The sequence below is a fragment of the Oncorhynchus gorbuscha genome, unplaced genomic scaffold (genome assembly GCF_021184085.1).
Source record: "Oncorhynchus gorbuscha isolate QuinsamMale2020 ecotype Even-year unplaced genomic scaffold, OgorEven_v1.0 Un_scaffold_1130, whole genome shotgun sequence".
In the NCBI taxonomy this organism is placed as follows: domain Eukaryota; kingdom Metazoa; phylum Chordata; class Actinopteri; order Salmoniformes; family Salmonidae; genus Oncorhynchus; species Oncorhynchus gorbuscha.
In genome coordinates this window covers 84181-108652 of record NW_025746002.1, presented here as the reverse complement: position 1 = coordinate 108652, position 24472 = coordinate 84181, and the positions used below count along the sequence as shown (strand labels likewise).

Genomic DNA, 24472 nt, shown 5'->3' with positions numbered 1-24472 from the left:
TCTTTGAGGTCAGGCTGCAAATTCACCCTTCAGGAGAATGAGGGGTAGAGAAGAGGGATGCAGACCTAGTGACTGACTTGACTACTTACCACACTCAGAGAGCCTCTTCTCCAGCGCCACCTTCTCATTGGTCAGGACACTGACCCTGTCTCTCAACGTGTGTCTTTAGTCAGGGCATTGTAACGCTCTTGTAACTGTTTTTTGTCCTTTGAATTCTCTGACTGGCCTCTCTCTCTCTCTAGCTGGTTCAAGTTCTTCTTTCTCCTTCTGCAAGTGGTCTCTATCTGTACATGTAGTGTTTGAGAGAGAAGTTATTATGCACAGCTGGTTAAAATGGTATGTACGTGTTCAGTGCGGGATATTGGAAATATGTATCTGATTGGATGTGCATGGCTTTATTGGCAGACCCTCATTGGTTGTTGGCCAAGGTATTCAAGGGTGCTACCTGTGAGTGGGTGCAGATGGACTCGGCTTGGAACAGGTTATGTTGTATCTGCTGTCATGTTTGAAATGAACAGTCTTCATGATGTAAATGCTTTATAATGTCGAGATTCTCTTTGCAATAACTAGAAAGAACCCGCTTCCTTTAACGAGGATGCAACAGTACACAGTTCAATGATACCACTACTGGTATCTGGCTGGTCTCTGTCTTGCTCCAGTTCAGTGGTGTTGTAACAGGTCTCTAAATGGACCAATGCCCTATGTAACCTGGTCAAAAGCAGTGCCCTTTAAAGAGGATAAGGTGCTATTTGGGACACAGTCCTGGTTGTGGTGTGTACATTGTCGCCATGTTCAGTGACTTATACAAGACCAAGTGCACCAGTTACAGTTGTATCTCAATTCTCTGTGGAGGATGTCGACATTCTTCTTGACAAACTACTGGTCCCATAAAGCCATATAACGTCTGTAAGTCTGAATTGTCATCCTTGCTTTGTGAGTACAGAACGATTGTGTGATAATGAAATGCATATCTGTCCTATGGGCTCTGGTCAAATGTAATGCATTTACAGTGCATTCAGAAAGTATTCAGACGCCTTTTCCACATTTAGTTACGTTACAGCCTTATTCTATCATTGATTCAATTCATGTTTTCCTCATCAATCTACACACAATACCCCCATAATGACAAAGCCAAAACAAGTTTTTAGAAATGTTTGTAAATGTATTAAAAATTAGAACACTTATTTACAAAAGTATTCAGACCCTTTGCTATGAGACTCAAAATTGAGCTCTGGTGCATCCTGTTTCCATTGTTCATTGTTGAGATGTTTCTACAACTTCATTGGAGTCTTTTGGGAAATGCAATTGATTGGGCATGATTTGGGAAGGCACACACCTGGCTACATACGGTTCAACAGTTGACAGTGCATGTCAGAGCAAAAACCAAGCCATGAGGTGGAAGGAATAATTAGAGCTCTGAGACAGCATTGTGTCGAGGTACAGGTTACCAAAACATTTCTGCAGCATTGAAGATCCCCAAGAACACAGTGGCCTCCATCACTCTTAAATGGAATAAGTTTGAACCTGGTGATTCTTCTTAGAGCTGGCCGCCTGGCCAAACTGAGCAATAGGGGGAGAAAGGCCTTTCTCAGAGAGTTGACCAAGGACCCAATGGTGACTCTGGAACATAGTTCCTCTGTGGAGATCGGAGAGAAGCTTCCAGAAGGATAATCATCTCTGCAGCACTCCACCAATAAGTCCTTTATGGTAGAGCGTCCAGACAGAAGCCACTCATCAGTAAAAGGCACTTGACAGCCCGCTTGGAGCTTACCAAAAGGCAACTGAAGGACTCAGACCATGAGAAACAAGATTATCTGGTCTGATAAAACCACTATTCAACTTTTTGGCTTGAATGTCAAGCATCATGTCTGGAGGAAACCTGGCACCAAGATGAGTAACGAATAGCAAAATCACCTGCCTATTTCAATCTAGTATAGTACAAAAGTGGATCTACACTTATCGTTCGGTGTGAGAAATAAATATTTCTAGATTCTGGGACAGTTGTGGGACGATAGATCCCAAGTTCATACAACCACTGTACATCAAAAAAAAACATTTAAAAGCAAAGAGTCTGATGCAACAGATCAGAACATTTAGCTTAAAATGTTCATTAACTATTAGGCTATTTCTTCACATTATAACAACAGCAATGCACACAGCAGTAAGCTAAAAGCGCTATTGTTCCAATATGCTAATTATGTATGACCTTTACATAGACTAATGTTTTTCTTAACTGAATGGCTAGTGTTTTTCAAATCAATTTAACTGGTTATTGTGGATCATGGACAGGGTGCCCTAGCAGATGGCCTTGGTGCCCTGGCAACATGGGGGCCATCTCGAAGGCCAAATAGCCTTGCGCCTAAAATCACGAAATTCAAGGTGTGCACATGTGCGTGTATGTGTGTGATAGATAGTTTTCTTAGTTCTTACCTGAGCGACGGGTCTCAGTAATTACTCTCCTTGTTGCTCTTCTCGTGTTCTTCAATAACCTGTTTGTTAAAGTAGTCATACATCTGAACTAACTATGTGATTAACCTTTCTAACTGTGTGTGTGTGTGTCTGTGTGTTTGTGTGTGTGTGTCTGTGTGTTTGTGTCTGTGTGTGTCTGTTTGTGTGTCTGTGTGTCTGCCTGCGTGCTGCATGTATCCTCTCAGTACTGTTCTGCCGACCGTCTGTGTCCAACTGCAAGTCACATTGTTTTAACAATCCAATCACATTCAATCAGGAAGCTGGTAAATTGCTAGGTTCCTTTCTTACTGAGCCTTTCTTTTCTGAGCCTCATCTTTTACTAAAGAGATTTGTACTAATAATTGATTATGAAAAAAGCACAAGCCTATGGCAAATCACATAACATGTTTCTATTTAAAACAATGAATACAAGCATTTTACAGATGACAGTATGTCTACACACTGTTTAACTAGAGAGAGATGCATTTGCACTGTAGCACTACTATATAATGAGCTACTGTATAACTCTTCACAAATCCAGTTATGTTGAGAGGTAAATGATATGTCATAATATTTATATACAGGTTCAGAATACCCAATATTACCATCAGCACAGTCCTAGTTATATCTTGGTACTCCACCATTATCAGGTTGTTTTGCCCCTCAGTGCAGTACCAGCAGTGTGTTGGTGTGTGTGCGTGTGTGTGTCTTAGAGAGAGAGAGAGAGAATGAAGTTGTGTGCACTGTAAGGTGCTGTATGTCCTCCCACCGTGCGTCCTCCCACCAGCCTCCTCTGTTGTCATGGTGATGTTAAACCACTTTCTCACAAATCCAGTGACGATTGTCTAAACATGACTGGTCATTCCATGCCTTTGCAGGACGCCAGGTTTCTATGTTCAGCTCAACACAGTCCTCCTCCCCATTTTTTGGGTCGTCACGACCATTATCAGGTTGCTGTGAGTGCCAGTAACTACAAGGTAAACAAGACAGAGAAAATAATAATAACACATGCTTAGTTACGGGTCCTTTTCCAACAATGCAGAGTTAAAGTAATTAAGTAATTAAGAAATTAATCAAAAATGTGCAAACAATTAAAAAAAATAGTAACACAACAAATAAAAAGTAACGAGTCTATATACGAGTACCAATGCCGAATCACTGTGCAGGGGTACGAGGTATGTAGGTGAGGTAATTGAGTTAATACGGAAAATATTCACACAAATTGACTTTTTCAAATAGAGTTATGTTACAAAGTGGGATCAATATTGACATAAATAGTATTTTTTTGGCAATATTTTACAGAACATTTGCGTAAGTATTCAACCAGTAAATGTTAGAATCACCCTTTTGTCTTTTTGGGTATTGTTTTTAAAGAGCTTTCCACACCTGGATTGTGCAACATGTGCCCATTATTCTTAGAAAAAACGACAACCATTTTTAGATCTTGCCATACATTTTCAAGCAGATTTAAATCAAAACGTTCAAAACTCGAAACATTCACTGCCTTCTTGGTGTCACGTCCTGACCTTGGTTCCTTTGTTATGTTTCTTGTTTAGGTTGGTCAGGGCGTGAGTTGGGGTGGGCATTCTATGTGCTGTTCTAGTTTAGTTTTTCTATGTGTTTGGCCTGGTATGGTTCTCAATCAGAGGCAGCAGTTAATCGTTGACTCAGATTGAGAACCATACTTAGGCAGCCTGTTTCTAGTGAGTGTGTGGGTAGAGTCTAGTGAGTGTGTGGTTAGATTCTAGTGAGTGTGTGGTCACTAGTCTCTACCCACACACTCACTAGACTCTACCCACACACTCACTACTCTACTCACTAGACTCTACCCACACACTCACTAGACTCTACCTACACACTCACTAGACTCTACACACACACACTCTCTAGACTCTACCCACACACTCACTAAAATCTACCAACACACTCACTAGACTCGACCCACACACACACTTGGGTAGAGTCTAGTGAGTGTGTGGGTAGAGTCTAGTGAGTGTGTGGGTAGAGTCTAGAGAGTGTGTGGGTAGAGTCTAGTGAGTGTGTGGGTAGAGTCTAGTGAGTGTGTGGGTAGAGTCTAGTGTGTGTGTGGGTAGAGTCTAGTGAGTGTGTGGGTAGAGTCTAGGGAGTGTGTGGGTAGAGTCTAGTGAGTGTGTGGGTGGAGTCTAGAGAGTGTGGGTGGAGTCTAGTGAGTGTGTGGGTAGAGTCTAGTGAGTGTGTGGGTAGAGTCTAGAGAGGGTGTGGGTAGAGTCTAGTGAGTGTGTGGGTAGAGTCTAGTGAGTGTGTGGGTAGAGTCTAGTGAGTGTGTGGGTAGAGTCTAGTGAGTGTGTGGGTAGAGTCTAGGGAGTGTGTGGGTAGAGTCTAGTGAGTGTGTGGGTGGAGTCTAGAGAGTGTGGGTGGAGTCTAGTGAGTGTGTGGGTGGAGTAGAGTGAGTGTGTGGGTAGAGTCTAGTGAGTGTGTGGGTAGAGTCTAGTGAGTGTGTGGGTAGAGTCTAGTGAGTGTATGGGTAGAGACTAGTGAGTGTGTGGGTAGAGTCTAGTGAGTGTGTGGGTGGAGTCTTGTGAGTGTGTGGGTGGAGTCTAGTGAGTGTGTGGTTAGAGTCTAGTGAGTGTGTGGGTAGAGACTAGTGAGTGTGTGGGTAGAGTCTAGTGAGTGTGTGGGTAGAGTCTCGTGAGTGTGTGGGTAGAGTCTAGTGAGTGTGTGGGTAGAGTCTAGGGAGTGTGTGGGTAGAGTCTAGTGAGTGTGTGGGTAGAGTCTAGTGAGTGTGTGGGTAGAGTCTAGTGAGTGTGTGGGTAGGGTCTAGGGAGTGTGTGGGTAGAGTCTAGTGAGTGTGTGGGTAGAGTCTAGGGAGTGTGGGTAGAGTCTAGTGAGTGTGTGGGTAGAGTCTAGTGAGTGTGTGGGTAGAGTCTAGGGAGTGTGGGTAGAGTCTAGTGAGTGTGTGGGTAGAGTCTAGGGAGTGTGTGGGTAGAGTCTAGTGAGTGTGTGGGTAGAGTCTAGGGAGTGTGTGGGTAGAGTCTAGTGAGTGTGTGGGTAGGATCTAAGGAGTGTGTGGGTAGAGTCTAGTGAGTGTGTGGGTAGAGTCTAGTGAGTGTGTGGGTAGAGTCTAGTGAGTGTGTGGGTAGAGTCTAGTGAGTGTGTGGGTAGAGTCTAGTGAGTGTGTGGGTATAGTCTATTGAGTGTGTGGGTAGAGTCTAGTGAGTGTGTGGGTAGGGTCTAGTGAGTGTGTGGGTAGAGTCTAGTGAGTGTCTGGGTAGAGTCTATTGAGTGTGTGGGTAGAGTCTAGGGAGTGTGTGGGTAGAGTCTAGTGAGTGTGTGGGTAGAGTCTAGTGAGTGTGTGGGTAGAGTCAAATCAAATCAAATCAAATCAAATTGTTATTTGTCACATACACATGGTTAGCAGATGTTAATGCGAGTGTAGCGAAATGCTTGTGCTTCTAGTTCCGACAATGCAGTGATAATCAACAAGTAATCTAACTAACAATTCCAAAACTACTGTCTTATACACAGTGTAAGGGGATAAGGAACATGTACATAAGGATATATGAATGAGTGATGGTACAGAGCAGCATACAGTAGATGGTATCGAGTACAGTATATACATATGAGATGAGTGTGTAGACAAAGTAAACAAAGTGGCATAGTTAAAGTGGCTAGTGATACATGTGTTACATAAGGATGCAGTCGATGATGTAGAGTACAGTATATACATATGCATATGAGATGAATAATGTAGGGTAAGTAACATTATATAAGGTAGCATTGTTTAAAGTGGCTAGTGATATATTTACATCATTTCCCATCAATTCCCATTATTAAAATGGCTGGAGTTGGGTCAGTGTCAATGACAGTGTGTTGGCAGCAGCCACTCAGTGTTAGTGGTGGCTGTTTAACAGTCTGATGGCCTTGAGATAGAAGCTGTTTTTCAGTCTCTCAGTCCCAGCTTTGATGCACCTGTACTGACCTCGCCTTCTGGATGATAGCGGGGTGAACAGGCAGTGGTTTGGGTGGTTGATGTCCTTGATGATCTTTATGGCCTTCCTGTAACAACGGGTGGTGTAGGTGTCCTGGAGGGCAGGTAGTTTGCCCCCGGTGATGCGTTGTGCAGTCCTCACTAACCTCTGGAGAGCCTTACGGTTGAGGGCGGAGCAGTTGCCGTACCAGGCGGTGATACAGCCCGCCAGGATGCTCTCGATTGTGCATCTGTAGAAGTTTGTGAGTGCTTTTGGTGACAAGCCGAATTTCTTCAGCCTCCTGAGGTTGAATAGGCGCTGCTGCGCCTTCTTCACGACGCTGTCAGTGTGAGTGGACCAATTCAGTTTGTCTGTGATGTGTATGCCGAGGAACTTAAAACTAGCTACCCTCTCCACTACTGTTCCATCGATGTGGATAGGGGTGTTCCCTCTGCTGTTTCCTGAAGTCCACAATCATCTCCTTAGTTTTGTTGACGTTGAGTGTGAGGTTATTTTCCTGACACCACACTCCGAGGGCCCTCACCTCCTCCCCCTGTAGGCCGTCTCGTCGTTGTTGGTAATCAAGCCTACCACTGTTGTGTCGTCCGCAAACTTGATGATTTAGTTGGAGCGTGCGTGGCCACGCAGTCGTGGGTGAACAGGGAGTACAGGAGAGGGCTCAGAACGCACCCTTGTGGGGCCCCCGTGTTGAGGATCAGCGGGGAGGAGATGTTGTTGCCTACCCTCACCACCTGGGGGCGGCCCGTCAGGAAGTCCAGTACCCAGTTGCACAGGGCGGGGTCGAGACCCAGGGTCTCGAGCTTGATGACGAGCTTGGAGGGTACTATGGTGTTGAATGCCGGGCTGTAGTCGATGAACAGCATTCTCACATAGGTATTCCTCTTGTCCAGGTGGGTTAGGGCAGTGTGCAGTGTGGTTGAGATTGCATCGTCTGTGGACCTATTTGGGCGGTAAGCAAATTGGAGTGGGTCTAGGGTGTCAGGTAGGGTGGAGGTGATATGGTCCTTGACTAGTCTCTCAAAGCACTTCATGATGACGGAAGTGAGTGCTACGGGGCGGTAGTCGTTTAGCTCAGTTACCTTAGCTTTCTTGGGAACAGGAACAATGGTGGCCCTCTTGAAGCATGTGGGAACAGCAGACTGGTATAGGGATTGATTGAATATGTCCGTAAACACACCGGCCAGCTGGTCTGCGCATGCTCTGAGGGCGCGGCTGGGGATGCCGTCTGGGCCTGCAGCCTTGCGAGGGTTAACACGTTTAAATGTCTTACTCACCTCGGCTGCAGTGAAGGAGAGACCGCATGTTTCCGTTGCAGGCCGTGTCAGTGGCACTGTATTGTCCTCAAAGCGGGCAAAAAAGTTATTTAGTCTGCCTGGGAGCAAGACATCCTGGTCCGTGAAGGGGCTGGATTTCATCTTGTAGTCCGTGATTGACTGTAGACCCTGCCACATGCCTCTTATGTCTGAGCCATTGAATTGAGATTCCACTTTGTCTCTGTACTGACGCTTAGCTTGTTTAATAGCCTTACGGAGGGAATAGCTGCACTGTTTGTATTCAGTCATGTTGCCAGACACCTTGCCCTGATTAAAAGCAGTGGTTCGCGCTTTCAGTTTCACGCGAATGCTGCCATCAATCCACGGTTTCTGGTTAGGGAATGTTTTTATCGTTGCTATGGGAACGACATCTTCGACGCACGTTCTAATGAACTCGCACACCGAGTGAGTGTGTGGGTAGAGTCTAGTGAGTGTGTGGGTAGAGTCTAGTGAGTGTGTGAGTAGGGTCTAGTGAGTGTGTGGGTAGAGTCTAGTGAGTGTGTGGGTAGAGTCTAGTGAGTGTGTGGGTAGAGTCTAGTGAGTGTGTGGGTAGAGTCTAGCGAGTGTGTGGGTAGAGTCTAGTGAGTGTGTGGGTAGAGACTAGTGAATGTGTGGGTAGAGACTAGTGAGTGTGTGGGTAGAGTCTAGCGAGTGTGTGGGTAGGATCTAGTGAGTGTGTGGGTAGAGTCTAGTGAGTGTGTGGGTAGAGTCTAGTGAGTGTGTGGGTAGAGTCTAGTGAGTGTGTGGGTAGGGTCTAGTGAGTGTGTGGGTAGAGTCTAGCGAGTGTGTGGGTAGAGTCTATTGAGTGTCCATAGAACCAGTGCAAATAACATAAAACATACTAATTATAAAGGGGGCAAAGTTCATAATCAGACGCTGGTAGAAAACATCATCATAAATTATAGACATGTTTTCTCAGCTTTAATATGAGCACACCCTCATCTAGCTTAGACCAACAAAGATAACTTTAGTTGTATTGCATTTTCATATTTAATAGTACTTAGTTTCTTAGATATATATATTAGTGTTTGTGGAATGACATCTATGAGTGAAAACAAACTTTTCATGATAATGATTTGAAGCAATATGTCATTTGTTAAAAAGTCTCTATCACACCTTATGGTCAGTGGGGTGTCGTCCACCCATCTCCAGGTCCCCTCGGTAACACAATCAGTCAGACCAATCCAGGCTCCCTTATTGAGGCCTAAGAGAAACTGCTGTTGGTGAGAAAGATACTGATATTGTCAACTACTATAGACTACTTGTGTTTAATACTGGAAGACATATTACTGACAAAGAGATGCTTGATTCTCTCTCTCTCATTCTCTCACACACAGACACACACCTGTTCCATATCACTGTTTACGATCACCAGGTCGGCTCCTCTCTCCAGACAGTCCTCTCTGCTCTCCTTCCAGGTTTTAGTCTCAGTAGACAGGAAGTACCAACTGGAGTTGAACTTCTGCCAGCCATCAGGACAGGTTTGTTCTACATGGCAAACATGAATTTCCATCTTGTTATTCTGCACCTATTATTGAAACTGCATATTAGATATGTGATGTTTTGATCATTTATCAGGTTAACTCACTCAGATTAGAGAACTTTCTCATGAGATCATCTCTTTCCTTCTGTAGCTGGTCTCTCTCTTCAGTCAGTGTGTTGTAACTGGTCTGTAGCTGGTCTCTCTCTTCAGTCAGTGTGTTATAACTGGTCTGTAGCTGGTCTCTCTCCACAGTCTCATTTCCTCTGTTATCTGGAAAGGATTGATACATATAGCTCCTGGTTAATTCACTCATGTAACAGTAATTCAATAATATCTAAATGCATATTCTCATGATAATGATTGAGATGATTGGCATGCAGTGTGGACATTTCACCAGTAAAACGTGAGGAATTATCATTCAAGATTGACATGGATGTTTAGTCTATTTTGAAACGAGCTGTTCCTGACTTGGTGAAGGACATAGAACATTTTCTCCGAGACGATGTGGATATAGTCAGACGTTGTAATCTGAGGATGCATTTGATGTATATTCTATAAAGGTATTCAAAAGGTGTCATCTGTCAGTACAAACATTGATTGAGAAATGATGACAAATATCACTACACCACTGGTTACAGTGCCTATCAAAAGACATGACTGACATCGGGGAAAGAGGACAGACTATCAGCTGATCATTAATGTTGATGATTGATCTGAATCTGCTAGTCAGCAGATAAATAATGTTTTCACTGATTGTGATTTCACCGTCAATGGTCTTATCAAAGGGTTCATAAAGCCTTCATAGTGCATTCATAAGCGCTACATGAATGTGTTATTAAGCATCTATAAGTGTATGTCATGTCAAGGGTTCATAAACGTGTCATAACGGTGAAGTCCATGGAGAACAACAACACCTCCTCCCAGCTGCCCACTGCACTGAGGCTAGGCGATACGGTCACCACCGATAAATCCATGATAATCGAACATTTAAAAAAAAAAAAAAAAAAAAAAAATATGCCATTTAGCAGACGCTTTTATCCAAAGCGACTTACAGTCATGTGTGCATACATTCTACGTATGGGTGGTCCCGGGAATCGAACCCACTACCCTGGCGTTACAAGCGCCATGCTCTACCAACTGAGCTACAATTAGCATTTCTCTACGGCTGGCCATGCTTTCCTCCTGGCTACCCCAACCCCGGCCACCAGCTCCGCACCCCTCGCAGCTACTCGCCCAAGCCTCTCCAGCTTCTCCTTCACCCAAATCCAGATTGCAGATGTTCTGAAAGAGCTGCAAAACCTGGACCCGTACAAATCAGCTGGGCTAAACAATCTGGACCCTCTTTTTCTAAAATTATCCACCGCCATTGTTGCAACCCCTATTACCAGTCTGTTCAACCTCTCTTTCATTTTGTCTGAGATCCCTAAAGATTGGAAAGCTGCCGCGGTCATCCCCCTCTTCAAAGGGGGTGACACTCTAGACCCAACCTGTTACAGACCTATATCCATCCTGCCCTGCCTTTCTAAAGTCTTTGAAAGCCAAGATAATAAACAGATCACTGACCATTTCGAATCTCACTGTACCTTCTCCGCTGTGCAATCCGGTTTCCTAGTTGGTCACGGGTGCACCTCAGCCACACCTCAGGTACTAAACGATATCATAACCGCCATCGATAAAAGACAGTACTGTGCAGCCGTCTTCATCGACCTGGCCAAGGCTTTCGACTCTGTCAATCACCGTATTCTTATTGGCAGACTCAATAGCCTTGGTTTCTCAAATGACTGCATCGCCTGGTTCGCATACTACTTCGCAGATAGAGTTCAGTGTGTAAAATCGGAGGGCCTGTTGTCCGGACCTCTGGCGGTCTCCTGATGCCATTTGCATACACTGTATATAGACTTTCTTTTAAAAATGTCTATTGTCTTCACTGTACGCTTGTTTATTCCATGTAACTCTGTGTTGTTGTTTCTGTCGCACTACTTTGCTTTATCTTGGCCAGGTTGCAGTTGCAAATGAGAACTTGTTCTCAACTAGCCTACCTGGTTAAATAAAGGTGAAATAAAAATAACTAAAAACATAATCTCCCATGTCAAATGTGACATGACCCCCAATGTTGAATATGATATAAACGTATAAAGGGTGACATGTTGAGCTGAAGGATGAAACTCTAAAGTTAAGTATTTTTAGTCACATTACACCTAATCTTGTTCCCAGACACTTCCGGCCAATTGCTCGGAAGGTTTGGTAGACCAACGCATCAAACTTAGATTTAGGGTTTAGATCTAAAAGAACATTTTAAGAATAGAAATTGTGGAAATGTGCTTAGCCATAATCAAATCAAATGTTATTTGTCATATACACGTGGTTAGCATATGTTAATGCGAGTGTTGCGAAATTCTTGTGCTTCTAGTTCCGACCATGCAGTAATATCTAACATATTGATGAGCAATGGATTAACAGCATAGGAAAGATGCAGTCAATGGTATAGAGTAGAGTATATACATATGAGATGAGTAATGTAGGGTATGTAAACATGATATAAAGTGGCATTGTTTAAAGTGGCTAGTGATACATATATTTCATCCAATTTTTATTATTAAAGAGGCTAGAGTTTTGAGTCAGTATGTTGGCAGCAGCCACTCAATGTTAGTGATGGCTCTTAAACAGTCTGATGGACTTGATATAGAAACATTTTTTCAGTCTCTCTGTCCCAGCTTTGATGCACCTGTACTGACCTCACTTTCTGGATGATAGCAAGGTGTACAGGCAGTGGCTTGGGTGGTTGTTGTCCTTGGTGATCTTTTTGGCCTTTCTGTGACATTGGGTGGTGTAGGTGACCTGGAGGGCAGGTAGTTTGCCTCCGCTGATGCGTTTTGCAGACCTCACTACCCTCTGGAGAGCCTTATGGTTGTGGGCGGAGCAGTTGCCATACCAGGCGGTGATACAGCCCGACAGGATGCTCTCGATTGTGCATCTGTAAATGTTTGTGTGTTTTTGGTGACAAGATTAATTTCTTCAGCCTCCTGAGGTTTAAGAGGCGCTGCTGTGCCTTCTTCACCATGCTGTCTGTGTGGGTGGACCATTTCAGTTTGTCCGTGATGTGTACACCATGGAATTTAAAACTTTCCACCTTCTTCACTACTGTCCTGTTTATGTGGACAGGGGCTGCTCCTAAATCTGCTGTTTCCCTGAGGTCCACGATCATCTCCTTTGTTTTGTTGACATTGAGTGTGAGATTATTTTCCTGACACAACACTCCGAGGGCCCTCACCTCCTCCCTGTAGGCTGTCTCATCGTTGTTGGTAATCAAGCCTACCACTGTATTGTCATTTGCAACCTTGATGATAGAGTGTGCATGGACATGCAGTCATGGGTGAACAGGTAGTACAGGAGCGGGCTGAGAATGCACCCTTATGGGGCCCCAGTGTTGATGATCAGCGGTGTGGAGATGTTGTTTCCTACCCTCACCACCTGGGGTGGCCCGTCAGCAAGTCCAGGACCCAGTTGCACGGGGTAGGGTCGAGACCCAGGGTCTCGAGCTTAATGACGAGTTTGGAGGGTACTATGGTATTAAATGCTGAGGTGTAATCAATGAACAGCATTCTTACATAAGTATTCCTCTTGTCCAGACGGGTTAGGGCAGTGTGCAGTGTGATTGCGATTGCGTCGTTTGCGAACCTATTGTGGCGGTCAGCAATTTGGAGTGGGTCTAGGGTGTCAGGTACTGTGGAGGTGATATGATCCTTAACTAGTCTCTCAAAGCACTTCATGATGACGAAAGTTAGTGCTACGGGGCGATAGTCATTTAGCTCAGTTGCCTTAGCTTTCTTGGGAACAGGTACAATGGTGGCCCACTTGAAGCATGTGGGAACAGCAGACTGGGATAAGGATTGCTTGAATATGTCCGTAAACACACCAGCCAGCCAGCTGGTCTGTGCATGCGGCTAAGGATGCTATCTGGACCTTGCGAGGCTCAACACTTTTAAATGTTTTACTCATGTTGGCTGCAGTGAAGGAAAGCCTGCAGGTTTTGGTAGTGGGCCGTGTCGGTGGCACTGTATTGTCCTCAAAGGGAGCAAAGAAGTTTTTTTGTTTGTCTGGGAGCAAGACATTGTGGTCCGCGACGGGGTTGGTTTTCTTTTTGTAGTCCGTGATTGACTGTAGACCCTGCCACATACCTCTCATGTCTGAGCCATTGAATTGCGACTCTACTTTTTCTCTATACTCACGATTAGCTTGTTGATTGCCTTGCGGAGGGAATGGCAACACTGTTTGTATTCGGTCATGTTACCGGTCACCTTGCCCTGATTAAAAGCAGTGGTTTGCACTTTCAGTTTTGCGCGATTACTGCCATCAATCCACAGTTTCTGGTTGGGGAATGTTTTAACAGTTGCCGTGTGTACAACATCCCCGATGCACTTGCTAATAAATTAGCTCACTGAATCAGCGTATTCATCAATGTTATTGTCCCACGCTATGCGGAACATATCCAAGTCCACGTGTTCGAAGCAATCATGAAGCGTGGAATTCGATTGGTCGGACCATCGTTGAACAGACCTGAGCATGGGCGTTTCCTGTTTTGCTTTCTGTCTGTAGGCTGGGAGCAACGAAATGGAGTCGTGGTCAGATTTTCCGGAAGGAGGGCGGGGGAGGGCTTTGTATGCGTCGCAGAAGTTACAGTAACAAAGATCCACGGTTTTGCCAGCCCGGGTCATGCATTCGATATGCTGATAGAATTTAGGGAGCCTTGTTTTCATATTAGCCCACAGGTACAATAAATGCTGCCTCAGGATTTGTGGTTTCCAGTTTATATAGAGTCCAATTAAGTTATTTCAGGGCCGTCGATGTGTCTGCTTGGGGAGGATGTACACAACTGTGATTATCATCGAAGAGAATTCATTTGGTAGATAATGCGGTCGGCATTTGATTGTAAGGAATTCTAGGTCAGGTGAATAAATGGACTTGAGTTCCTGTATGTTGTTATGATCACACCACATCTCGTTAATCATAAGGCATACACCCCTGCCCTTCTTCTTACCAGAGAGATGTTTGTTTCTGTCGGCGTGATGCAAGAAGTAACCAGCTGGCTGTACCGACTCTGATAACTTATCCCGAGTGAGCTATGTTTCTGTGAAAACAAAGAATGTTACAATCTCTGATGTCTCTCTGGAAGGCAACTCTTGCTCGGATTCCGTCTACCTTATTGTCAAGAGACTGGACATTGGCGAGAAGTATACTCGGGAGCGGTGGGCGATGTGCCTGTTTACGGAGCCTGACCAGAAGACCGCTCCATATGCCCCTTCGGCGGCACCGTTGTTTTGGGTCGTCGGCTGGGATCCAATCCATTGTCCTGGGTGTTGGACCAAACAGAGGATCCGCTTCGGGAAAGTCATAATCCTGGTTGTAATGTTGGAAAGTTGACGTTGCTCTTATATCCAACAGTTCGTCCCGGCTGTATGTAACAAAACTTAAGATTTCCTGTGGAAACAATGTAAGAAATAATACATAAAAAAACTAAATACTACATAGTTTCCTATGAACGCTAAGCGAGGTGGCCATCTCTGTCGGCGCCGGATGTACAGTCTTTGTGGTTGTATTAACTATCGACGACCAGGGGGAATGTTTTTGCTAAAGGACATAGCCTGATGGCAAATATTTTACTCAAGAAGGTCACTCTCGTAGAATTCTATGGTCACTCCCACTAACTTTGTGGTTGATATCCCAGGCTTATACAGTGCAATCGGAAAAGTATTCATACCCCTTGACTTTTTTCACATTTTGTTATGTTACAGCCTTATTCTAAAATGTATTGAAATATTTACTCCCCTAATCAATCTACACACAATAACCCACAATGACAAGGCAAAAACAGGTTTTTAGAAATGTTTGGAACTTCATAAATAATAAAAAACATACATAAGTATTCAGACACTTTACTCAGTACTTTGATGAAGCAGCTTTGGTAAAGATTCCAGCCTTGAGATTTCTTGGGTATGATGCTACATTCTTGGCACACCTGTATTTGGGGAGTTTCTCCCATTCTTCACTGCAGATCCTCTCAAGCTCTGTCAGGTTGGATGTGGAGCATCGCTGCACAGCTATTTTCAGGTCTCTCCAGAGGTGTTCAATAGGGTTTAAGTCCGGGCTCTGGCTTGGCCACTCAAGGACATTCAGAAACTTGTCCCGAAGCTTCTCCCTTTTTGTTTTGGCTTTGTGCTTACGGTCATTGTCCTGCTAGAAGGTGAACCTCTGCCCCAGTCTGAGGTCCTGAGCCCTCTGGAGCAGGATTTCATCAAGGATCTCTCTGTACTTTGCTCCATTCATCTATCCCTCGATCCTGACTAGTCCAGTCCCTGCCGCATGATGCTGCCACCATCATTCATCAGCGTAGGGATGGTGCCAGGATTCCTCCAGACGTGACGCTTGGCATTGAGGCCAAAGAATCAATTTTGATTTCATCAGACCAGCGAATCGTGTTTCTCATGGTCTGAGAGTCATTAGGTGCCTTTTGGCAAACTCCAAGCGGACTACCATGTGCCTTTTACTGAGCAGTGTATTCCATCTGGCGCTGCAGCGATTGTTGTCCTTCTGGAAGGTTTTCCCATCTCCACATAGGAACTCTAGAGCTCTGTCAGAGTCACCATCGGGTTCTTGGACACCTCCTTGACCAAGGACCTTCTCCCCCGATCGTTCAGATTGGCCGGGCGGCCAGCTCTAGGAAGAGTCTTGGTGGTTCCAATCTCCTTCAATTTAAGAACGATGGAGTCCATTGTGTTCTTGGAGACCTTCAATGCTGCAGAAATGTCTTTTTACCCTTCCCCAGATCTGTGCCTCAACACAATCCTGTCTCAGAGCTCTATGGACAATTCCTTTGACCTCATGGTTTGGCTTTTGCTCTGACATGCACTGTCAACAGAAAGATAGGGGTGTGCCTTTACAAATCATGTCCAATCAATTGATATTACCACAGGTGGACTCCAATCAAGTTGTTGAAACATCTCAAGGATAATGAATGGAATCAGGATGCACCTGAAATCAATTTCAAGTCTCATATCAAAGGGTCTGAATACTTACACAAATAAGGTATTTATTTATTTTTTCATAAATTTGCAAAAAATTCTAAAAACCTGTTTTCGATTTGTCATTGTGCGCTATAGTGTGTAGATTGATGAGGGAAAAAAATATTAAATACATTTTAGAATAAAGCTGTAACATATCAAAAAGAGCTGATGCAGATTTTTTGTTTTGTTTTCACATTTTTGGAAAAAGAAACATTTGAGCATTGATTGTTTTCATTACTGGCAAGTGCTTGACTTTGACTGAAATGGGTTCCATTACTCATCTGATATTCTATAAGAGTTACAGGAGCTCAAGCAGTAGACCTTTTGAGGTGCCGGTACTCAGATCGGTACTCAGATCCTGCCCAAATCAAGCACGGGTTACCAGAAGAATATCAGGACCAATTTTAAAGCATAGGAGCGTACGATCTGTGCCTCGACACAATCCTGTCTCGGAGGTCTATGGACTATTCCTTCAACCGCATGGCTTGGTTTTTGCACTGACATGCACTGTCAACTGTTGGACCTTATAAAGACAGGGGTGTGCCTTTACAAATCAAAAACAGAGAGTTGGCGCCACCTTGCGGGAATATTGAAAACAGGCAGGTGGATACCATCCTGACAAAGCCCCTCTGGAAGAAGTGCTGGTAGTGTTGCTCTGGGTGTTGCCAACTTCGAAGGTACTAGAGGGCTGGGGATCAACTCCTTATCTCATCTCCTGAAGTTGTTTTCACCTTTCACCTATCGCCTCGTTTTTACGAGTGTGTGGTTAGATGGATAACAAATAGAGGGATAGAGGACATCTAGCTAGATGGGGTGGCGCTCACCCGCATTGCCATGATAACCCAGAACCATTATCCTGTGAAATTGGATTGGTATTCGACCTAGCAACCTTTCGGTTACTGGCCCAACACTCTAACCACTAGGCTACATGCCACCCCAAGTAATGACACAGTTAATTTGCATAAAATGTTTCAAATAATTTTTATTGTTCATAAACTTATTTTCCAATTGATCTGATCGCTCTTCTTCTCCGTTTAATTTCTTCCAAGTAGAACGATAGAGGAGTTCCAGCTAGATGTGGTGACGCTCACCCGCATTGCCATGATTACCCAGGACTATTACCCAGTGGAATTGGGAATTCACTTATATCTGGACTGCACAGTAATGACACAGTTCATTTCTATTTCAAATACTTATTATACTTAAACATATTTTCCAATCGCATATCTCCTCTTCTCCATTGTACTTTTCCTTGCCTCTTTGTCTCTCCGCAGATTTTCAGATGCAGGATGATGTCAGTATGTTTCTGTTCCTCCCTGATGAGTTCACTGCCAACATGACGCTGTTGGAGGAGAGCCTGGTGGCCGAGTTTGTCCAGCGCTCCACTTGACTAATGAGCATGTATCTGGTTTCTCTGTCCTCTTAATGTTGACGGAGCCAGAGCACGCATATAGAAGTAGTCTAACTGGCCTGCTGCGCAAATGTAGGAAAGTAACCATTTGGTGATGTCTGATTTCCCATGTGAATGTTAGTTCCTCACAGTATTTAAACAATCTTGACAAACTCTCCCCCTCGATAATCACCAGTCCTCCTTAGAAAAAGCAAAGAGATGAATGAGATTGAAAGGATCTATATTTTCGTCAGGATATTTTCTGATTTTATTTGTTCTAGTTGACAATGGAAGTTCTTGGCCTACTGCTAAATTGCCTTAGGATATCTCTTCGTGCACTCATTTCTTTAGACGCCAATGAATCACAGTCAATTAGACGCCAATGAATCACTCTCCCATTAATGGAATTTCTATTTTTTAAATGTTTATTATTATAATTCTGGTTTGAAGCGGCAGGTTGCATAGCGGTTTAGAGCGTTGGGGCGGTATACTAGGTGAACAATCTGTCAATGTGCCCTTGACTAAGGAACTTACTCCTAATTACTCCTGTAAATCGCTCTGGATAAGAAAGTCTCCTAAATGATGTAATTCCGGTTTGTAATATGAACCATGACAGAATTATTTAGAAAAACAAAAATGATACTAAATGAAAATGTTCCACTAAAACGTGTTTATGAAAATCGTAACTGACACGCGGATCGGTAGAAATGGAAGGATAAATAACTGACACGCGGATCGGTAGAAATGGAATGATAAATAACTGACACGCGGATCGGTAGAAATGGAATGATAAATAACTGACATGCAGATCGGTAGAAATGGAATGATAAATAACTCACACGCGGATCGGTAGAAATGGAAGGATAAATAACTGACACGCGGATCGGTAGAAATGGAATGATAAATAACTGACATAACTGAAATTGTAAACTTTCTCAAACTTGAAACTCATGCGGAGTCTAGGAACAGACTGCTGTAAATAGAGCACACATTTCATTGTACTGCATCATTACGACAGGTGTGTTTATTTTCGTGCGTCAAAAACATTGACAAACTACAGGAATTGTGATCGTTGATTTTAAGTACAGAACTAGTGTGATGATAAAATACGTATCTGCCCCATCGACCCTGTTCAAATGTAGTCCGTTATAAAATGGAAAAGAGACCCAAATGGGAAAAGGTCCCAAATGGCACTCTATTCCCTACATAGTGCACTATTAAAAGAACAGAGCTACTAGGGTGTCATTTGGGACACAACCTCACTCACAGAAAGCCAGTCTCAGGGAGATGTTGAGGGTGACTTGTAGAAGACACAGCACTCCAAAACACACAGCAGCCAGCCTGTAGAGTCTTAGTCTTCCATCTGCAGAGAAACACACACACACACACACGCACGCACGCAGGCACACACACACACACACACACACACACACACACACACACACACACACACACACACACACACACACACACACACACACACACACACACACACACACACACACACACACACACACACACACACACACACACACAAAGAAATAATAATAATAATAATAACAACATCATCCTACATCACTAATGATTATGATCAGAATTCTGAGAACCAAACATTTCCATTGCGTCATTTGTTTTCCTCTGACTTAGGGTAGGCAGCAACACTTTACTCAAACTTGTGGTCACCTCACATCAGATAAACAGGAAGCTACTGTATGAAGAAATTGCCAAAATTGCACAATATAGCTGAAGAATGATTTAAAAGGGCTATCTTTGATTGCTGCCTCAATTTTTTGGGACGTTGAAATGTATAATATTTACCCATTCATTCTTCATGAATGTAACTTGTAAATGCCTCATGAGCTTAGTTTAACTATGTAACCCCATCAGGACCCAAGACTGACCATCTATGAGCTCAAAATGACAATTTAAAGATTCACTATACAGAAATCGCTCCGCCATTTCCTGGTTGCAAAAATTCTAATGTGTTTATATGACAAAACAAGCAGTCGTTGTGTAAAATAAATATTGTATAATCTGCTGTTTGAAGTTGCTGTACGAAACCTAAAGTAAAAGATGTCAAAATGCAACTTCAGAAAGGGAAGCACAGAAAAACAACACATAGAACAGATCTACCGCCTCTTCGACTTGCTTTCAATGGGAATGAAAGATCTATAACTCACATCTCTATATGAATGTGGTCGGCTCTCCCAAAAATACAGAGTTTGTACAATTCCATCATTTACAATTCCAGAGTAAAACAAGCTTACACTGAGCATACAGATCTCTATGAATTTGAAAGTGCTTACTTTTCTCCAGCCCCTCAGCAGTTACCAAAAACAGTGGCAGGGTGTCCACTTTGTTGTTGTTTTAAAAGGCTCTTTTTAATTGATCTTATTAAAATAGTTCCAGTAATTGAGGGGGAAAAACTAATGCATTTTAGTGTGTGACCCCAGCATGTTGTAATCCCCACTCTCCTTACCAACTGAACCACCCAGGTGACAGAACACTCAAAAATATACATGTTATGTATGTTTTTCTTTTATGTGGTATTTGTGTGTGTGCGTGCATATGTTTGGTTCGTCTATGCCTGCAGGCGGCCGTGCGTCCGTGATTCCGAGAGAGAGAGAAAAATAGCTAATTATTTGTCCTTACCTGAGAGATGGGTCTCAGTCTTCACGCTCCTCGTTGCTCTGTTCCGGTTTTCTTCATTAACTTTGTTTAATTCAATCACCTGTTTGTTGACGTAGTCGGCCATCTTAACTAACTGTACCGGATATCAATGATGACCCCAATCAATCAATGAATGAACTAATTCAGTCTGACTGACCTGATATTGTAATATCTATGATTCTAACTTACTTGTACTTACGGTATTAACTTACTGTATTATTACCTTTCTATCTGACTCCTAATGTTAATATGTATTTTATGATTCTAACTTCAATTACAATTAGCTGAGTAGTTACTCTGATATGTGTCTCCACTGGTACCGCTCTGAAGTCTGTTTGAGGTCGACTGCAGTTGATAGAATCCAATCAGATTCAAGCAGGAAGTCATATTTCGCAAGGCCTGTTCGTAACATTGTTCATAAGGAAGTCCCGTTATGGCTTGCACTGGCCATATAGGGGCATTCTTTCCTGTCTATGCCGTCTGGGTGTGACATCAGCGTGAGGAAATATTCAGAAGTGTGTGTAGGGTATCTATGTCTGCGTCTTTTTCAGAGGTTTTAAAGGGGAACTTCACAGACGTGTGTGCCTTTGTGAATGTGTGTGTGTCCTTAGTTCTGTGCAGCCTTCTGTCTGTGTCCAACTGCAGGTCACACTTTTTTTAACAATCCAATCACATTCAATCAGGAAGCTGGTTGACCTCAGAGGACACTGTTCCTTTATTTATTAATCTGTGCATTTGTTCTTCTTATTATAGAAGTGATTGATGGTAATAATTGATAATGAGAAAAAAAATCTAGAAAAATGATTTAGCAGAATACAAGCATGATAGAGCACAGTATGTCTACACACTCATCTAAATCTCAACATAACATTATTTTTCTCTGTCCATCACTAATTAAAATGTTCTTCTTCCTCTAAGGCTCTCTCTGACAAGGCTCTATCTCAATAGTCTGATTCCTCTTCTCTTTTCTCCTCTCCTTCTGCTCAACCCTATTAGAGGAGAAGGTCCAAGGTCCCTCCCCGAGGATTGTATTATCCAATGTGTTTTGAGAAGGAGGCGAGAGGATGTGAGGATAAACCAAGGAAGGATGAATTGAGAAAAAACCCATAGACAAGTGTGTAATACCACTGTTTCACCTCTATGTTGTTCATGGTGAGTTCCTCTCTCACTTTAACCACTAGGTGGGGATCATCACTTAACCATTCATGGATCCAACCATCAACGGAGAGCTAGAGGTAGAGAGAGAGAGATATCTGTGTAGAGCCCACATGCAATGCTATATAATGAACTATAAATGTTAACATTGACAACAGCTACTACGTGATATACAGGACCAGTCAAAAGTTTAGACACACCTACTCATTCAAGGGTTTTTCTTCATTTGTACTATTTTCTACATTTTACATTTACATTTACATTTAAGTCATTTAGCAGACGCTCCTATCCAGAGCGACTTACACATTGGTGCATTCACCTTATGACATTTTAGAATAATAGTGACGATATCAAAACTATGAAATAACATATATGGAATCATGTAGTAACCAAAAAAGTGTTAAACAAATCAAAATATATTTTAAGTTCTTCAAAGCAGCCAACCATTGCATTGATGACAGCTTTGCACACTCTTGGTATTCTCTCAACCAGCTTCACCTGAAATGCTTTTCCAATAGTCTTGAATGAGTTCCCACATAGGCAGAGAACTTGTTGACTGCTTTTCCTTCACTCTGCGGTCCAACTCATCCAAAACCATCTCAACTGGGTTGAGGTCAAGTGACTGTGGAGGCCAGGTCATCTGATGCAGCACTCCATGACTCTCCTTCTTGATCAAATAGCCCTTACACAGCCTGGAGGTGTGTTGGATCATTGTCCTAAACAAATGATAGGAAGGCGGGACTGAGACAGGTAATGATGGACTGAACGTAGTTATGTAGAGCACCTCAAGATAAAAACGTAATATTGAATATCGGCAAGTTAGACTAAATATTAGCACTACTCAATCTGGTGGGTGACAACCTTCAATCTGGATAATGATACTATACAAATCTTAAGACTAGAGACATTTATTGACAAATATTACGAAAACAAGCAACACCCAAACATGACGAAGAGTAAGACAGGGGAACCGATTTCAAAACGGAAACGTGGCTCTTCTACAGACACGGACGATTTAATATTTTCACCACCGGGAATGGTAAAGGTCGAAACCGATCTGTTAAAATCAATGAATGACAAACTGGGTATACTTGAATTAGTCAGTAAGTGTCATGTTTGTCATTTATTATCATGTCTTGTCCCTGTGCTCCCCATGCTATTCGTTTCCCTCTGCTGGTCTTATTTGGTTCTTTCCCTCCTTCTATCCCTCTCTCTCCCCCTCCCTCTCTCACTCTCTCGCTCTCTCTTCTCTCTATCGTTCCGTTCCTGCTCCCAGCTGTTCCTATTCCCCTAATCATCATTTAGTCTTCCCACACCTGTTCCCGATCCTTTCCCTGATTAGAGTCCCTATTTATTCCTTTGTGATCCGTTCCTGTCCCGTCGGTTCCTTGTTTTGTATTCACCATGCTGTGATTGTGTTTCGCCCTGTCCTGTCGTGTTTTTGCCTTCATCAGATGCTGCGTGTGAGCAGGTGTCTCTGTCTACTACGGCCTGCGCCTACCCGAAGCGACCTGCAGTCTGTGGCCGCTTCTCTTGTTATTCCCCTCTACAGACTAGAGGATTTCTGTTACTCCCTGTTTGGATTTGAATAAACTCTGTTTCTGTTAAGTCGCTTTTGGGTCCTCTATCACCTGCATGACAGTAAGGATATAAAATAGTTGAAGGCAAGCCTCGAGATGGGTGATGAAAAAGCTGCGACATTGGAGAAGGAAAAACACAAGTTAAAAGGGACAGTCAGTAAGATTGAAACCAAAGTGAATGAACTTAAAAAGGAGAACACCGTTCTGAGAATAGCCTTAATTGACATACAGACTAAAACATATGGGGTCTGTAAAATGTGTTTAGGTTCAGACATTTTGTGAAATAGCACAGTTTCAAATAGAAATCAAACTGGATGGACATCAGAAATAGAGGAAGGACTAAAAACAAACAAAATATAACAATTGTAAAATAGATTGTCTGTGTCTGTAAAATGTGTATAAGATGTATAAACTAAAGGTAGAAGCCTAAGTGTTTATTAGTTTACTCCAATTGGGGGAGGGTGGTAGGGTTTGCGGGGAATGATAAAGGTATATTCTTTAAAAAGTATGTATATCTATTTCGGTATGTGTATGTACATATGTGTATATGTATACAGATATACACTGCTCAAAAAAATAAAGGGAACACTTAAACAACACAATGTAACTCCAAGTCAATCACACTTCTGTGAAATCAAACTGTCCACTTAGGAAGCAACACTGATGGACAATAAATTTCACATGCTGTTGTGCAAATGGAATAGACAACAGGTGGAAATTATAGGCATTTAGCAAGACACCCCCAATAAAGGAGTGGTTCTGCAGGTGGGGACCACATACCACTTCTCAGTTCCTATGCTTCCTGGCTGATGTTTTGGTCACTTTTGAATGCTGGCGGTGCTTTCACTCTAGTGGTAGCATGAGACGGAGTCTACAACCCACACAAGTGGCTCAGGTAGTGCAGCTCATCCAGGATGGCACATCAATGCGAGATGTGGCAAGAAGGTTTGCTGTGTCTGTCAGCGTAGTGTCCAGAGCATGGAGGCGCTACCAGGAGACAGGCCAGTACATCAGGAGACATGGAGGAGGCCGTAGGAGGGCAACAACCCAGCAGCAGGACCGCTACCTCCGCCTTTGTGCAAGGAGGAGCACTGCCAGAGCCCTGCAAAATGACCTCCAGCAGGCCACAAATGTGCATGTGTCTGTTCAAACGGTCATAAATAGACACCATGAGGGTGGTATGAGGGTCCGACGTCCACAGGTGGGGGTTGTGCTTACAGCCCAACACCGTGCAGGACGTTTGGCATTTGCCAGAGAACACCAAGATTGGCGCCACTGGCGCCTGTGCTCTTCACAGATGAAAGCAAGTTCACACTGAGCACATGTGACGGACGTGACAGTCTGGAGACGCCGTTGAGAACGTTCTGCTGCCTGCAACATCCTCCAGCATGACCAGTTTGGCGG

General features: G+C 43.4%; 1 protein-coding gene across 2 annotated transcripts; it reads right to left on the bottom strand.

Annotated features, from left to right (window-relative positions):
• Positions 1 to 2253: 2253 nt before the first annotated feature.
• On the bottom strand, positions 2254 to 20654 carry LOC124021566 (C-type lectin domain family 4 member E-like). 2 transcript variants are annotated; one of them, XM_046336706.1, is made up of 6 exons: positions 20316 to 20654; positions 18931 to 19026; positions 9318 to 9482; positions 9075 to 9217; positions 8846 to 8946; positions 2254 to 3418 (listed from the first exon to the last, which is right to left on the bottom strand). In XM_046336706.1, the coding sequence occupies exons 1-6, from the start codon at positions 20416 to 20418 to the stop codon at positions 3259 to 3261; spliced, it is 768 nt and encodes a 255-aa protein (XP_046192662.1). In that variant the 5' UTR covers positions 20419 to 20654; the 3' UTR covers positions 2254 to 3258. The 2 variants fall into 2 exon arrangements, with proteins under 2 accessions (XP_046192662.1, XP_046192663.1); XM_046336707.1 differs by having other exon boundaries at positions 8846 to 8943.
• Between the last annotated feature and the right edge of the window lie 3818 nt (positions 20655 to 24472).

Bases quoted from the DNA above. Each gene is read 5' to 3' on its own strand.
- LOC124021566 (XM_046336706.1), bottom strand. From the start codon at position 20,418: ATGGCCGACTACGTCAACAAACAGGTGATTGAATTAAACAAAGTTAAT. The intron at 19,027-20,315 runs GTAAGGACAAAT...GTTTCTCTGCAG, and splicing joins GACTGAGACCCATCTCTCAG to ATGGAAGACTAAGACTCTAC. The intron at 3,419-8,845 runs GTGTGATAGAGA...TTTACCTTGTAG, and splicing joins GACACCCCACTGACCATAAG to TTACTGGCACTCACAGCAAC.